The sequence below is a fragment of the Babylonia areolata genome, unplaced genomic scaffold (assembly GCF_041734735.1).
Source record: "Babylonia areolata isolate BAREFJ2019XMU unplaced genomic scaffold, ASM4173473v1 superscaf8, whole genome shotgun sequence".
Taxonomy (NCBI): Eukaryota; Metazoa; Mollusca; class Gastropoda; order Neogastropoda; family Buccinidae; genus Babylonia; species Babylonia areolata.
This window is the reverse complement of record NW_027468374.1, coordinates 65,101-80,135: the sequence shown is the minus strand read 5'-3', so window position 1 is coordinate 80,135 and position 15,035 is coordinate 65,101. Positions and strand designations below refer to the sequence as shown.

Below are 15,035 nucleotides of genomic sequence, written 5' to 3'. Positions count from 1 at the left end.
AAATGTATGTCTAGGGGGACAGAGGACGCCTACACCAGCATCGGGGAGGACGCTGCCAATGCCAGCACCCAGGACGCCACAGCCAGTGGGTTCCAGACACATGGGGCCACCGACACCAACAGGTGAGGTATTCCTATCAAAATTGGACTGTACTTTGACTAAAAATCATGTGGATTTCAGTAAGTGTAAGATAGCTTTGACTAACTTGAGTGACTCACGAGCAGTCAGCATTGGAAGAACCACCACCACAAACACACACTTTGCAGATGACCTTAAATGTCTGGCAGGCAGTGAGCAAGAACTCATTGTACAAGTGTGTAACTAATTTAGAAAATGAAACTGGGATAAAGCATGACCTGAATCTTTTGTGAACAAAATTTGAGGATTTTGACCCAACTTTGGCAGATTCTATATATGGAATAGAATGGTGGGAGATTACAGAAAAGTTGAAAATGTTTAGAATGTTTATGTAAGATTTTTTAAACCAATGGATATTTATCTTGGCAAAATAAAAGGAATTAAATTGTGAAGTAAGATTGATAGGTATAATTTTTGGCAGGTTTTTCCTTGAAACTGTCAAAAACGAAATTAAGTGCGTTTAACTATTGAAATGAAGTATGTGTCAGATGTTAACGATGAAAAAATTTATGTGAAGAGGGACAGAGGTCGTCGACACGACACCACCGCTGCCAGTGGGTTCGAGACAGATGGAGCCTCCGACGCCGACAGGTGAGGCATTACTATCTAAATGAGACTATACTTTAACCAGAAATGATGTGGATTTCAGGAAGTGTAACATAGCTTTGACTCACTTGAAAATTATATCGGTCAGCATGGGAAGAACCAGCACAAACGTAGGCTCTGCAGATGACATTAAATTTCTGGCAGGTAGCCAACAGGAACTCGTGATACAAGTGTATGTAATCCATTAAAAAAAAAATGAAACAACATGCATACTTACATCTTAAAACGCTGAATCAGAAGGAAATGTCGTGATTCTGCCATGGCACTTCCTGATGATGAACAGCAAGAAATAAGTCGCCAAATACAGAAATGGGTGCTAAGGACAGTGATACGGACCTGTGAACTCCTTGCTAAGCTATGTTAGTGACCAGTTCGCCATGGAATGCAACTGGTGTGATGGAGACATTTGCAATTTAGTGATGCTTGCAACCTCTGTGGGATGAAAATCAAAAGTGAATGAAGTCTCTAGAGAAAACAAATATATCAGGAAATGTTAATAATGAATGCTAGCAAATGCAATGATAAACGTCAACTGTTACTAGAAGACATTTATAAAAATGATGCACTAGTTGTCAAAATGATCCAATATGCAGCACTGTGTACCAATAATGTTTTAGCATAACTATTGTTTTGTAAGCTCAACCATTGGCTTTATTTGATATATTTTTGCTTGCAAAAAGCCCCTCTCCCTTTCCCAAGATCCCAGAAAGCCCTGACACCATTCATGTTTAAATAATTTGACAGTCTTAAATGTATTTGACCATTTGTATGTGGGCATGTTATCAGGGATCTGTGACATGAACAAGGGACTTCATGAGGCCTCTGAAAAAGCTAAGTCAACCCTTCCCCCCTTATCTCTCCATTCTGTCTGTCTGTCTCTATCTTGTCTTGTCTGTCCATGCGTGTGTGTGTGTGTGTGTGTGTGTGTGTGTGTGTGTGCGCGTGTGTGTGTGTGTGTGTCTGTCCGTCCATTTGTCTTTCTCCCTGGATGGTTGCCCTGAGTGGATGTGTGCACCGAGTTCAGCATGGTGTTGAGCTTAACCCTAACCCTTCCTAACCCTAACACACTGCACAGTATGGATGCAGTGTGTGTGTTTGTGTGTGTGTGTGTGTGTGTGGATTGTGAAGAACAAATAAGTGTGGCACGAATGCCCTGAGTTTCCTAGTTTTCAGGCAGCCCACTGAGGACAGCGCGACTTGAGAAACACCAGGGCTGAGCAGGACACCGCCTGCGGGATCCAGGAACATGGGGCCACCACTACTTTAGGGTGAGGGACTGCTGTCAAAATCAGGTCTTGTGCCTTGACTAGATGTAAAGACAGACAAGACAGGCACTCCTATCAAAATCAGACTGTACTTAACCCCTTCACTGCCACAGTAAATAACCCTTTTAATTACACATACTTAACCGTGAGCCAACTAGTGCAGACTGCGGCAGGGGTCTGACATTTCTGCCAGATAGAAAATTTCCTTTTTGGATTGCTGTGTGCCAGGCCTAAATTTAGCTTTTTTGGGGTAGGTTCACCAAAGTTTTCACTGCTCATTCATTTATAGGGGTATCTCAAAGATTTTTGGCATGTTTTTTTTCCCTCATACCCTTGGCAGTGAAGTGACAGCATTATGTTATGATATTTCCAGTTTTTGTGTTATCCTTGGTAATGTATATTTTAAAAACAACACACTTTCGGAACATACACTCACACATTCCTGACCATAAAACATCAAACGTACTGGAGAAATGGGTTTTCTTTTACATTTACTGAGAATGAAAATACATCACTCAGTGTTAGTGCCAGTACACAAACTTGGCATGGTAACCCATGAAAAGACCCTACTGGTATTACTGCGTGCCAGGGCAAAATACTGCTTTCCTTGGTATGTTCACTGAACAGTTCACTGCTCATTCAGTTATTGAGATATCTGAAAGATATTTGGCATGGTTTTTTTTCTCACATCCTTGGCTTTGATGTGACAGTACAATTATTTGATATTGGTAGAATAAATATGGATACACATGATATTTAAAAAAAACACACTCACTTTCAGATTATAAACACGTATTACACAACATAAAATCATACAAGTACAGGAAATACTGGCTTTCTTTGTACATTTACAAACTCGGAATGAAAATATGTAAGTTGCAGGTAGTGCCAGTGCACAAACATGGCATGGTAGCCCATGAAACAACCCTACTGGTATTTGTACACACGGAAGGACTTGGCCAGGGCAAAATATATTCACTGAATAGAAATCATATTAGGCTTAGGCTTTGCAGATGACAGTTAATGTGTGGCAGGCAGTGAGCAGGAACTCATTTTATAGATGCCTGTAACTTTAAGAAAATGAAACTCGGATAAAACAATCTAAATCTTTTGTAAACAAATATTCAGGAATTTGTGACACCTTGGATTGTAAAAAGTGGAATAGAATGGTGGGAGACAACAATGCAGATGAAATTAACAATTTAGATCCAGAAAACACCAAAGCAGATCAATCAATTTTTAGATTTTTTCAAACTGTGAATAATTGTTTATCTTGGCAAAGTTAAAGGATTTGGATTGTTAAAAATTTATAGGTATCACTTTTGGCTCTTTTTTTTTTTTTTCTTTTTTTTGAAACTGTCAAAAGCGAAGTTGTGTTACTATTAAAATAAGTATCTATCATAAGTGTCAATGACAAAAAATATATGTCCAGGGGGACAGAGGGTGCCAACGCCAGCACTGGGGAGGACGCTACCGCTGCCAGTGGGTTCAAGACAGATGGAGCCACCGACGCTGACAGGTGAGATATTCCTGTCAAAATCAGACTGTACTTAAAACTAGAAATCATGTGGATTTCTGGAAGTGTAACATAGCTTTGGCTGACTCACTTGAAGATCATGTCAGCAGTCAGCATTGGAAGAACCACCACCACAAACACTGGCTTTGCAGATGACCTTAAATGTCTGGCAGGCAGTGAGCAAGAACTCATCATACAAGTGTGTGTTAACTAATTTAGAAAATGAAGTTTGGATAAAGCATGACCTGAATATTTTGTGAACAAATTTTTTTTTAGGATTTTTTGACAACTTTGGTGGATTCTATAAAATGGAATAGAATGGTGGGAGATTACAATGTTGATGAAAATGTTAGGATTTAAATCAAAAAGAATCAAAGCAGATTAATCAGTTATCAGATTTTTTCAAACTACACATTTATTTTGGTAAAATAAAACGAGTTGAATTGTTAGATAATTATAGGTGCCATTTTTGGCTCTTTTTTCCTTAAAACTGTCAAAAACTGAAAGTGCGTTTTAGTATTAAAATTATCACTCATAAATGTTACTGACGAAACAATATATGTCTAGGGGGACAGAGGATGCCTACATCGGCATCAGGGAAGACGCTGCTTATGCCAGCGCCCAGGACGCCGCTTCCAGTGGGTTCCTGACAGATGGGGCCACCGACACCAACAGGTGAGGTATTCCTATCAAAATCAGACTGTACTCGACTAAAAATCGAGTGGATTTCAGTAAGTGTAACCTAGCTTTGACTGATTTACTTGAAGATCATGTCAGCAGTGGGCATTAGAAGAACCACCGCCGCAAAGACAGGCTTTGCAGATGACCTTAAATGTTTGGCAAGCAATGAGCAAGAACTCGTCGTACAAGTGTCTGTAACTAATTTAGAAAATGAAACTTCGATCAAGCATTATGGGAATCTTTTGTCAACAAATTTTGAGGATTTTGTGTTATCTTTGGTGGATTCTAAAAAATGGAATAGAATGGTGGGAGATGAAAATGTTAAGAATTTGAATCTAAAAGTATCAAAGCAGATCAGTCGGTTTTCAGATTTTTTCAAACTACGCATGTTCATTAATTTTTGTAAAATAAAAGAAGTTGAATTGATAGATATTCATAGAATATTCCTGAAACTGTCAAAAACTGAAAGTAAGTAAATTAATTATCAGTCATAAATGTTACTGATGAAAAAATATATGTCCAGACAGAGGACGCCAATGCCAGCACTGGGGAGGATGCTGCCGATGCCAGCACCCAGGACGCCACTGCCAGTCAGTTCGAGAAAGATGGAGCCACCGACGGCGACATGTGAGATATTCCTATCAAAGTCAGACTGTACTTAAACTAGAAATCATGTGGATTTCAGGAAGTGTAACATAGCTTTGATTGACTCATTTGAAGATCATGTCAGCAGTCAGCATTGGAAGAACCACCACAAAGACAGGCTTTGCAGATGACCTAAAATGTCTGGCACGCAGTGAGCAAGAACACATCATTTAAATATTGGTGAATTACTTAAAAAATGAAACTTGGTTAAAACATCACCTGAATCTTTTGTAAACAAATTTCTAGGATTTTGTGTTGCCTTTTGTGGATTCTAAAAATGGAAGAGAATGGTGGGAGATTACAATGTAGATGAAAATGGTAGGAATTTAAATCCCAAAGAATCAAAGCAGATTAATCAGTTTTCAGATTTTTTCAAACTACGCATATTTATTTTTGTAAAATAAACGAAGTTGAAATGTTAGGTAATTATAGGTGTCATTTTTGGCTCTTTTCTCCTTAAAACTGTCAAAAACTGAAAGTAAGAGCGTTTAACTATTGAAATTTATCAGTCATAAATGTTACTGACGAAAAAATGTATGTCTAGGGGGACAGAGGACGCCTACACCAGCATCGGGGAGGACGCTGCCAATGCCAGCACCCAGGACGCCACAGCCAGTGGGTTCCAGACACATGGGGCCACCGACACGAACAGGTGAGGTATTCCTAACAAAATTGGACTGTACTTTGACTAAAAATCATGTGGATTTCAGTAAGTGTAAGATAGCTTTGACTAACTTGAGTGACTCACGAGCAGTCAGCATTGGAAGAACCACCACCACAAACACACACTTTGCAGATGACCTTAAATGTCTGGCAGGCAGTGAGCAAGAACTCATTGTACAAGTGTGTAACTAATTTAGAAAATGAAACTGGGATAAAGCATGGCCTGAATCTTTTGTAAACAAAATTTGAGGATTTTGGCCCAACTTTGGCAGATTCTATATATGGAATAGAATGGTGGGAGATTACAGAAAAGTTGAAAATGTTTAGAATGTTTATGTAAGATTTTTTTAAACCAATGGATATTTATCTTGGCAAAATAAAAGGAATTAAATTGTTAAGTAAGATTGATAGGTATAATTTTTGGCAGGTTTTTCCTTGAAACTGTCAAAAACGAAATTAAGTGGGTTTAACTATTGAAATGAAGTATGTGTCAGATGTTAATGATGAAAAAAATTTATGTCCAGAGGGACAGAGGTGTGTGTGTGTGTGTGTGTGTGTGTGTGTGTGTGTGTGTGTGTGTGTGTGTGTGTCCATTTGTCTTTCTCCCTGGATGGTTGCCCTGAGTGGATGTGTGCATATTGGATGTTGTCAAAATGATCAAATATGCAGCACTGTGTACCAATAATGTTTCAGCATAACTTGTTTTGTAAACTCAACCATTGGCTTCATTTGATATGTTTTTATTTGAAAAAAAAAACAACCTCTCCCTTTCCCAAGATCCCAGAAAGCCCTGATACAATGTTTAAATACTTTGATTGACAGACTGTTTCAAATGTATCTGACCATTTGTATGTGGTCATGTTATCAGGGATCTGTGACGTCGACAAACATGCCACAGGACTTCAAGAGGCCTCTGAAAAAGCTAAGTTGACCCTCCCTTATCTCTCCATTATCTTTCTGTCTTGTCTGTCCCAGTGTGTGTGTGTGTGCGTGTGCGCGTGTGTGTCCGTCCATTTGTCTGTCTCTCCCTGGATGGTTGCCCTGAGTGGATGTGTGCACCGAGTTCAGCATGGTGTTGAGCTTAACCCTAACCCTTCCTAACCCTAACACACTGCACAGTATGGATGCAGTGTGTGTGTGTGTGTGTGTGTGTGTGTGTGTGTGTGTGTGTGTGTGGATTGTGAAGAACAAATAACTGCGGCGCGAATGCCTTGAGTTTCCTTGTTTTCAGGCGGACCATTGAGGTACAGCGCCATGACTGGGGTCATAACCAGAGCCGAGCAGGACACCACCAGCAGGATCCAGGATCATGGGGCCACCACTGCTTTAGGGTTTAACCCGAAGCTTTATAATAACAAATACAGAACACATTTTAACGATTATATATATTTTTTTAAAGTGTATCAAAGTGAATCTTGAAGGCCTTTCCTCTCTCGTTTTATATTGTGGTTGTTCTAGTATGATTTTGTGTGTGCAGATATCCATTTGTCCAGAAAATATATTTTAGTGCAAATTACCTGACTAATGTTTGTAATGAACAAGTTGAAAATGTGACAAAAAAAACAACTGATTTCAAAACAGCATGTCACTAAAAATACATAAAATGGGAAAACATCACGTGTTTTGTATTCTTTATTCATTTCACTTTCAGAAAATATATACTTCTATGGGTCTTTCTCCAATAACAAAGAGCAGAGAATTTTTTGAAAATTTATACCCATTTTTTGTGGAAAAAACCCCTGGCAAATAGATTTCACTTAAATTTTATTTTCCTGGCAGCGAAAGGGTTAAGGATAACGTCCTGTCATGCACTGGATTGAATAAGTGACTTCAACACACACACACACACACACACGTGCGCGCACGCGCGTGCACCAAATGAATACATAGATATCTCTCTCCATTCCTCCCTCTCTCTCGGCACACACACACACACACACACACACACACACACACACACACACACACACACACCAAGAGAGGAGTGAGGGATGGATGGAAATAGATTTATATTTGTTTATTTATGTATGTACGTCTTTTTATGCCACTGACGATTAGATATGTTTAATTCCGTGCAGGATAAGACGCTATCCTAAAGACTGAGCAGATTATATTTTGATCTTGATGATGAATAAGACAGAGAAAGATAGGAATGTGGGGTGGTGACGGACGGATATGAATCAGTTGATTGTTGAATATCGGCACAAAGGGTAGTGAAGGCGGATGTTCCCTCTGTTAATCAAAGGGCAGTAATTTCCTACTAAACCCATTGGCTTTTTTACCCAAACAACATAATCCTTTGATTTCTCCACTTCACATGCAGTTTGACACGATGGTAAAGCATTGTTTGCTAATGAGTATACAGGCTGAGAGCAGCTGAGAAACTTTAGTGATGTATCACACCTTATCTTTTTGTCATGTAACGTCTTGTGTTTGTGAGATAATTATGTAAGATTTGCTTTTGTAAAAGGATGAAAAACCAAGAAAATATGGTAATCATGCCATATCAAATTATGCAAGAACGTTGTATGAAATGAATAGAGGGCTTTAGTATCGTTGGTATGGAAGTAGAAACTCGGGAAGTGAAAAGAATTGAAATATGAAATACGCTAAAATTTGCTAAAGTGGTTACACCAGGACATTATGAGTATTTTAGTTTGGTTGGGTGGCATAGTAGCGAGAAAATGTCTGCAAAAACTAGCTTTGAGTTAGGGCGATCTCTGCGGGGATCACACCCAACAACTCTAATCCTCTGTTCTTTGGAGGAAAATGTGTGGTCTTTCTTCCCTTTTTAATTTTTTTTTTTTCTTGAGTGGAGTGTCTGCTAGGTCAGATGGAATATGTCAAGTAATGAGAGTAGGAGGGTGTGCACTGGGGACAGTTGGAAGGGGGAGTAGCAGTGATAAGAGAGTAGGACTGGGCTGGGAAATGGAAAGATATGAGAGTAGGATAGGGGGATGTGTATGCTAGCACGTGCATTTGAATTATGTATGTGAATGTGGGTGGTGGGTGTGTATGTGGGCGATGGGAATGGGTGGGAGGGGAGGCGTTAGATGGTCCGTGTGTGTGTGCGTGTGTGTGTTCTTAAATGTGGGTCTTTGTCTTATGTGTGACGTCTCCCCGGCCCCTTCACATCTGCATCTGGGGTGGGGCGCTCCAAGATGGGGCCATAAAAAGGCCATAAAAGTGGCCCATAAAAGGTTGGAAATTTGTTTCAGGCAGCGGGATCAAAGCATAGTGCGGCGGCTTGGCCAAAGAATGGGGGGCCGAGGGGAAGGGGTGTGGGGGAGGGGGGGTAAACTTTACTGGTTGGTGATAATATATCGAGGTCCAACACTGACAGTGTATGCACACGCGCCGTGTGTGTGTGTGTGTGTGTGTGTGTGAAAATAATCAATAAAAATGAAACGAAAATATATGTGTGTGTGTTTTTTAATGCAACGAGCGGTAATTGCTACACACAACTGATTAATTGCCTTCTTTATTTTATGTATTACAAATTATGTAACATGAATTATCAGTGCTAAATCTTACAGCGGCAAAACGCTCTGTGTGTGTGTGTGTGTGTGTGTGTGAAAACAATCAATAAAAAAAATCGAAAACATGAACAATTTATGCAAACACTGACGCATAACCTCACCCCTCAAAACCATATGCCGTAAATAAATCATACAATTCTTCTTTTTTTTTTTACCTGTTTATATGTTGCTAATCACATTACATTATATTGGTTATTAGTGCTTAATCATACCGATTCAAATCTTTGTTGATTAGTCAAGTTCGCTTACTATTATCATTAGCATTTCGTTCTAAGGATGTTTTATTGTAATCTCAATTTTTAAGCAAAATTTCACCAATTATATGTATCCAGCAGACACACACACACACACACACACACACACACACATGAACAGTTACTTTTCCCTCACCAGTAGCCGTCTTTTTCCCCCTATCTTTGTGAAATGACACTTATGGTTAAAAGACGCTCAACTGAAGAAGAAGAAGAAGACAACAACAACAACACACAGACACACACACACACACACACACACGTGTGTACGGGGGAATATCGACACGGGGAGTATCGACACGGGGGAGTATTGACACAGGGGAGTATCGACCATCGAGATCGTATTTAAAAGGTCAGTGGTATCGACACGGGGGAGTATCGACACGCTCCCGTACGTCACGGAGTCGTAGGTGTGTGCACACCCATACTCTCAATGAAGAATATGTGTTTGAGTTTATTATTCCCATCAACTCTTTTGAGTCACAGAGAAACAAGGAAACACGACAAAAACAGGATGACGGCCACAGAGGAAGAGCGAAGATATTTTAAACAAAAGAGAGAAAAGGGGGGATAATACAAATGGGGAAAAAAATGAAATAAAATGCCAAATGTAATCATCAGTCTGATGCAATGCAATAAGAATAGCAAAAACAATACTCCATAGACAAATGGGCATATCGCAACTTAGATTTACAATAATTGTGAGTGAAGTGACATGTTCGGCTCATGTATCTGACTAGTTGAGCCTGAACTGGGAACTGAGGGGTTACTAGAGCTGGAACATAGCAATAACACAATGACATGGTGTAACAAAATAAAATACACAATAATTTGTTATTTTAGCACCCATTTGCCAGTAATACTGGAATTGGTTTGATATATACAGGTGAGAAAAAGACATATAAAAAAAATATATGATCATGCAATTACAAATGGGTGTGCAGCTGAAGTGCATATAGGGGAGGCTATCCAAAAAGAAATGTTATGATGACGCTATTTTGATTTACTGCCTTTCCTTGAAATGGACGTGGAAGGAGGAGGTGGCAGCCTGAGACAGCCGAGGCAGACGGTGAAACAAGACGGAATCAAAGACTGACATGGGGGGTCAGTTGAAAAAGAGCGGGCCAAACTGAGACACAGACTGTGGAGACTCAGTGATACGGAAGAAACCCATGCAGATGGGGCCCGTGGAGACAGGGAGAAGCATTATTAAGTGAGACGGACCCGGCAGACACAGTGGAGAGACTGACAAGAGAAGACAGACAGAATGCATGGGTACATGAACACAGGGGAGACGAAGGAGAAAAAAAACAAACACGTGAGGCAGAAACAGTAGATACTGACAAGAAGACACTGTAAAAGAGATTGAATAACGTACCGTCGTAAGGAAGACCGTGTTTGAAAGTACGTACAATGCTACCGTGATGACTGACTGACTAGTTAACCCAGGCTATTGGGTATGTATGGGTAATTGCGAACAGCGTGTAATTGCGAATGATTGGCCTACCGCCCCATTTCGAAGCGTTCTTAACACGGTTAAATGTATTTTACAATTTAACGTCAGCTTCGACCTTTTCCCCGCAATAAATTCAACTTGAAGAACCGGCCGGGCCAGTCAAACATATCCGCTATTTCTGTATATTATTTCCGCCCTATTTCTTAATTCTCTTCAGTCGCGCACCACTGCCGACCAAGGTTACACTTGAAACGCCAGTGTACCGCTCTCAAAATCCTAAAATCAATTAAGGGAACGCGGCAAGTTGTAGGACTGACTTGAACTTTGACACAGTATAAAATATATTTTATCGGATATATCACGTCAGTTGAACTGATGTGCATTACCACTGCAGTGCCGGCTGGCGGGGCCGGAGAATTTAACTGAAAGCATATTGGTGACAGATCAGAACGTCAGATTTAACCGGCTGAGGAATTTGCAAAATATTGTCGTTTGCAATTAGACCATAGGAGTATTTTGACGTGAATCCGGGCTGCCCAAGTTTGTGTGTTTGACGGTGTGCATCAGTGTGTGATCAAAACTAACCGAATTCAACAGTCTGTAGTGGGATCAGTGTTCCACTAACTGACTGAATAATATGTTATCATGAGTTAAAGACCTGCTTCGATCTCAGTGTATTAATCAGTTGTCTACTACTGACACTGTGACAGTGTACCCAACGCCATCGTTCGCAATTACATTTGCCCCGTTCGCATTTACCATCAGGCACCCTTGCTATTTCAAACTGACGTCGACAAAACGTTGAAAAGAATGCTCAGCAGACGAAGTTTCCTGGTGCAACCAGTCGGAGAAACTGAGCCTTCAAAAATCCGTGACAAAAGAACAGCTACGTTTGACTGCACGGTCATAAGACATACTATCTTTAGGCAGTACACACTGGTCGCTTCGACTGCATCGTTCGCAATTACCCATACCTACCCTAACTTACAACAATAGCTTCATTTTGTTGTGGCAGATTCGATCGCCATCACTGAGTTCACTTTAAGTGACTCACTCTTTTGTCCTCCACGCGTCCATTTACTTTCCCACTCAACGGTAATTGTGTGCACTTAGCTAACTTTTTAATTTCGATTTTTGTCAGTTTAGTTTGTATCGTAAACAGATAAATATTGAAAATTTTTTAAAGAAGAGAATAATATACATGCTTTTCCAGTCTACTTTGCACACACACACACTGACACACACCTACAAAATTTTCTAAAAATATAAAATGTATATGCGGTAAGCAAATAACTGTAAGCCATCTACTCATTCATTGTCCGAGCATAAGACAGTTACTTCATAGTTGATGAGTTTTCTTTCAATATTTCATTAGCCACTGAAAAGATTTTGAATGATTATTTGAATGTTTTCAGAAATTTTAAACTCCAGTCCAGTTGGTATCCTCCTTTGATGTATTATATTTAATACTGTTATTTATATTTACATTGTTGTAGGTTAATACTTGTTGATATGCATATACATATTCTCCTCAGTTCCCATGACAACTCATTCAATACACACCACAACCTCTTTAGACTTTTTCTTATAATATACTTTTCCTGTGATACATAACAGGAACTTTTTTCTTTCTTTTTTTCCACTAATATTCACATGCATTCCCTTTCCTTTATACACTACTTTACTCCTTTCCGTCTAAAAACATTTATAGTGAATAGACGTTAAACTGAAGAAAACACACCTACACGGCACACACACTGACACACACACACACACACACACACACACACACACACACACACACACACACACACACACACACACACCTGAATATAATACACGAAACATAACAGGTTAAAGCAGCTGACAGATGATAGGACAAAGCTCAGCCTTCCTGTGGCGATCTCCAGACACAGCGAATTTGAACTGACTGTTCCGATGACCTCAACAAGCTATGGGACCTTTTAACCCTTGAAATTTATTAGGTTTCGATTCATAAGTCCGTTGTCCAGCGCCACACCTAATGCTGCATTATCATTTTGATCACCACCCGACTAAACTGTGCGTGGGTGTGTCGATCTGTCCATGGCCTTCGTGAGAGAGCTTACAGGGCCATGTTTTTTTTTTCTGTATGCATGTATATGTAAATATGTGTGTGGGTGGGGTGTGTGGTTTTGATCTATTTTTCGCTAACTTGGCATCAACAACAACAAAAAAGAACGAAAAGGGGCCATTTCAGCTCTCTCTCTCTCTCTCTCTCTCTCTCTCTCTCTCTCTCTCTCTCTCTCTCTCTCTGTCTGTCTGTCTGTCTGTCTCACACACACACACACACACACACACAGATTCTAAAAATAGTGGAGGAGTAATAGGCCAGGTGTGTCATGTGATACTGTGTCGGTGACGTCATGGACTTGAAATCTTTATACCAATCCGAAATTTGTTTCAAACCAACTATACATTTAATAAAAGAAACTACCTAGAGTTGTACACTTGCTGTGTGAATAGATCTTATGACAAAAGATCGTTTCAACATTTCGATAATTACCAAAGTAATGGACTATTTTGATGTCGTATGAATTTTTCTGTTTACATTAGTGCTCAGTCTTCAGTTACGCCATCTTCATTCGCGAACCAGAACGTAGATCGATCGAGCGAGTCACAAAATCATCAGATTTGTTTGATATATACAGCTGTGTCCGCATACACCATGAAGTGGCAGTACAAAGAAGAGCATCCTTTTGAGAAACGACGTGCTGAAGGAGAGAAGATCCGCAAAAAGTATCCTGATCGTGTGCCAGTAAGTGGAATGTTTTGTGTTGTAAACAATGACGAAGTCACATGGCGGATGTGGAAACATCAGTTGGAAAATGACGTAGCATGATCTAGACAGATTGAGGAATCGCTTTGGTTGATAGCAGCATTATAAGCTCTTTTTTAAACCACAGTTTCCAACAGTATCAGAAAACGATCCAATTTAAGAGAAGGTGGCAGTTGATAAATGTTCGTTTCAGTGTGAAGCACCTGGATATAACCATCTATGCAAACAAGGGTTAAGGTTAAAATACGACCTTTACCAGTGAAAGAATGCTTATTTTCCTGCATTGAAAGCCAACGACTGTCCACAATTTTATTGACTATAAAATAAAATGCTGAATGAAGCCCTGTTTCTGATGAAATGCGACATTTGCAGAATAAGAAACCCTCCCTGCTCCCCTCCCAGCAGTAAAAGTATATGTGGTAGTAGTAATAGGTTTGGGACATGAACAAACTTTGAAGCTCATAAACAGTCCCTTCTTTGATCTCATGACACTTTCTGCTACAGACTTTTGGTCAAGGTTTGACGCTTCAATACATTTTACTTATTCATCAAACTCTCCAAAAATAGTTAAGAATTTTGTAGAATTTTCCAGTTGATTTTTGAATGAGTTAGTTGATGGTGCTTGTTTTAAAATCTAAATGTAGTGGCAGTTGATTCCATACATCCGTAACTTGGTTACTGAAGCAAAACTTTCTTGTGTTAGTATTTAAACATTGTACAAAAAAATGTCCATCCGTATGCCTTGTGGAACTGTAACTGAGGTGCAGAGGAGAACTGATACCAAGATACATCAACATTACCATTGAAAAGTTTACATGTCTCAGTGAGATCGCCACGTATCCTTCTTCCCTTAAGGTAAAATAATTTGGAATAAGTTAATCGATCATTATAAGACATGAGCCTACATTCATATACAGGTTTAGTGGTTCTCTCTACCCTCTTATGTTAGAATGTAACAGTTTTAGTATTGCACTAGTTAACATCAATTTGCTTTCATTTCATGGAGTGGAATGAAATATTTTTCTGTCTTGTATTGCTAATATGGCCTGGTGTGTATTCATACTGAAATTGCAGCTACTTGAAATACTGAAGTGTTTTTACTTCAGGAAATTTTTTTTTTTTTAAATCAGGTTTGGACTGTTAATGAATGAGACATACAGTGTAGAGGACTGTGAAGACATAGTGTAAAAATATGTATTCATGTGCAGGTGATTGTGGAGAAAGCCCCCAAGGCACGTGTGGGAGACCTGGACAAGAAGAAGTATTTGGTTCCTTCAGATCTGACAGTTGGACAGTTCTACTTTCTCATCAGAAAGCGGATCCACCTTCGTCCTGAAGATGCCCTCTTTTTCTTCGTGAACAATGTCATCCCCCCCACATCTGCAACCATGGGGGCTCTATATCAGGTTTTGACAACTTTCTTCTGTTATTTACATTTGACATAATGGAAAATGCAA

The 15,035-nt window shown here is 39.6% G+C and overlaps 1 protein-coding gene across 1 annotated transcript in view; it reads left to right on the top strand.

The window, feature by feature from the left end:
* Nucleotides 1-13,249: 13,249 nt before the first annotated feature.
* LOC143278272 (gamma-aminobutyric acid receptor-associated protein-like) overlaps nucleotides 13,250-15,035 on the top strand; it is a 2,301-nt gene continuing 515 nt past the window's right edge. Inside the window, exons 1-2 of the mRNA XM_076583246.1 lie at nucleotides 13,250-13,557; nucleotides 14,787-14,984. Coding sequence (XP_076439361.1) covers nucleotides 13,333-13,557; nucleotides 14,787-14,984 — 423 coding nt within the window. The 5' untranslated portion in view covers nucleotides 13,250-13,332. The remainder of the gene's footprint in view (nucleotides 13,558-14,786; nucleotides 14,985-15,035) is intronic.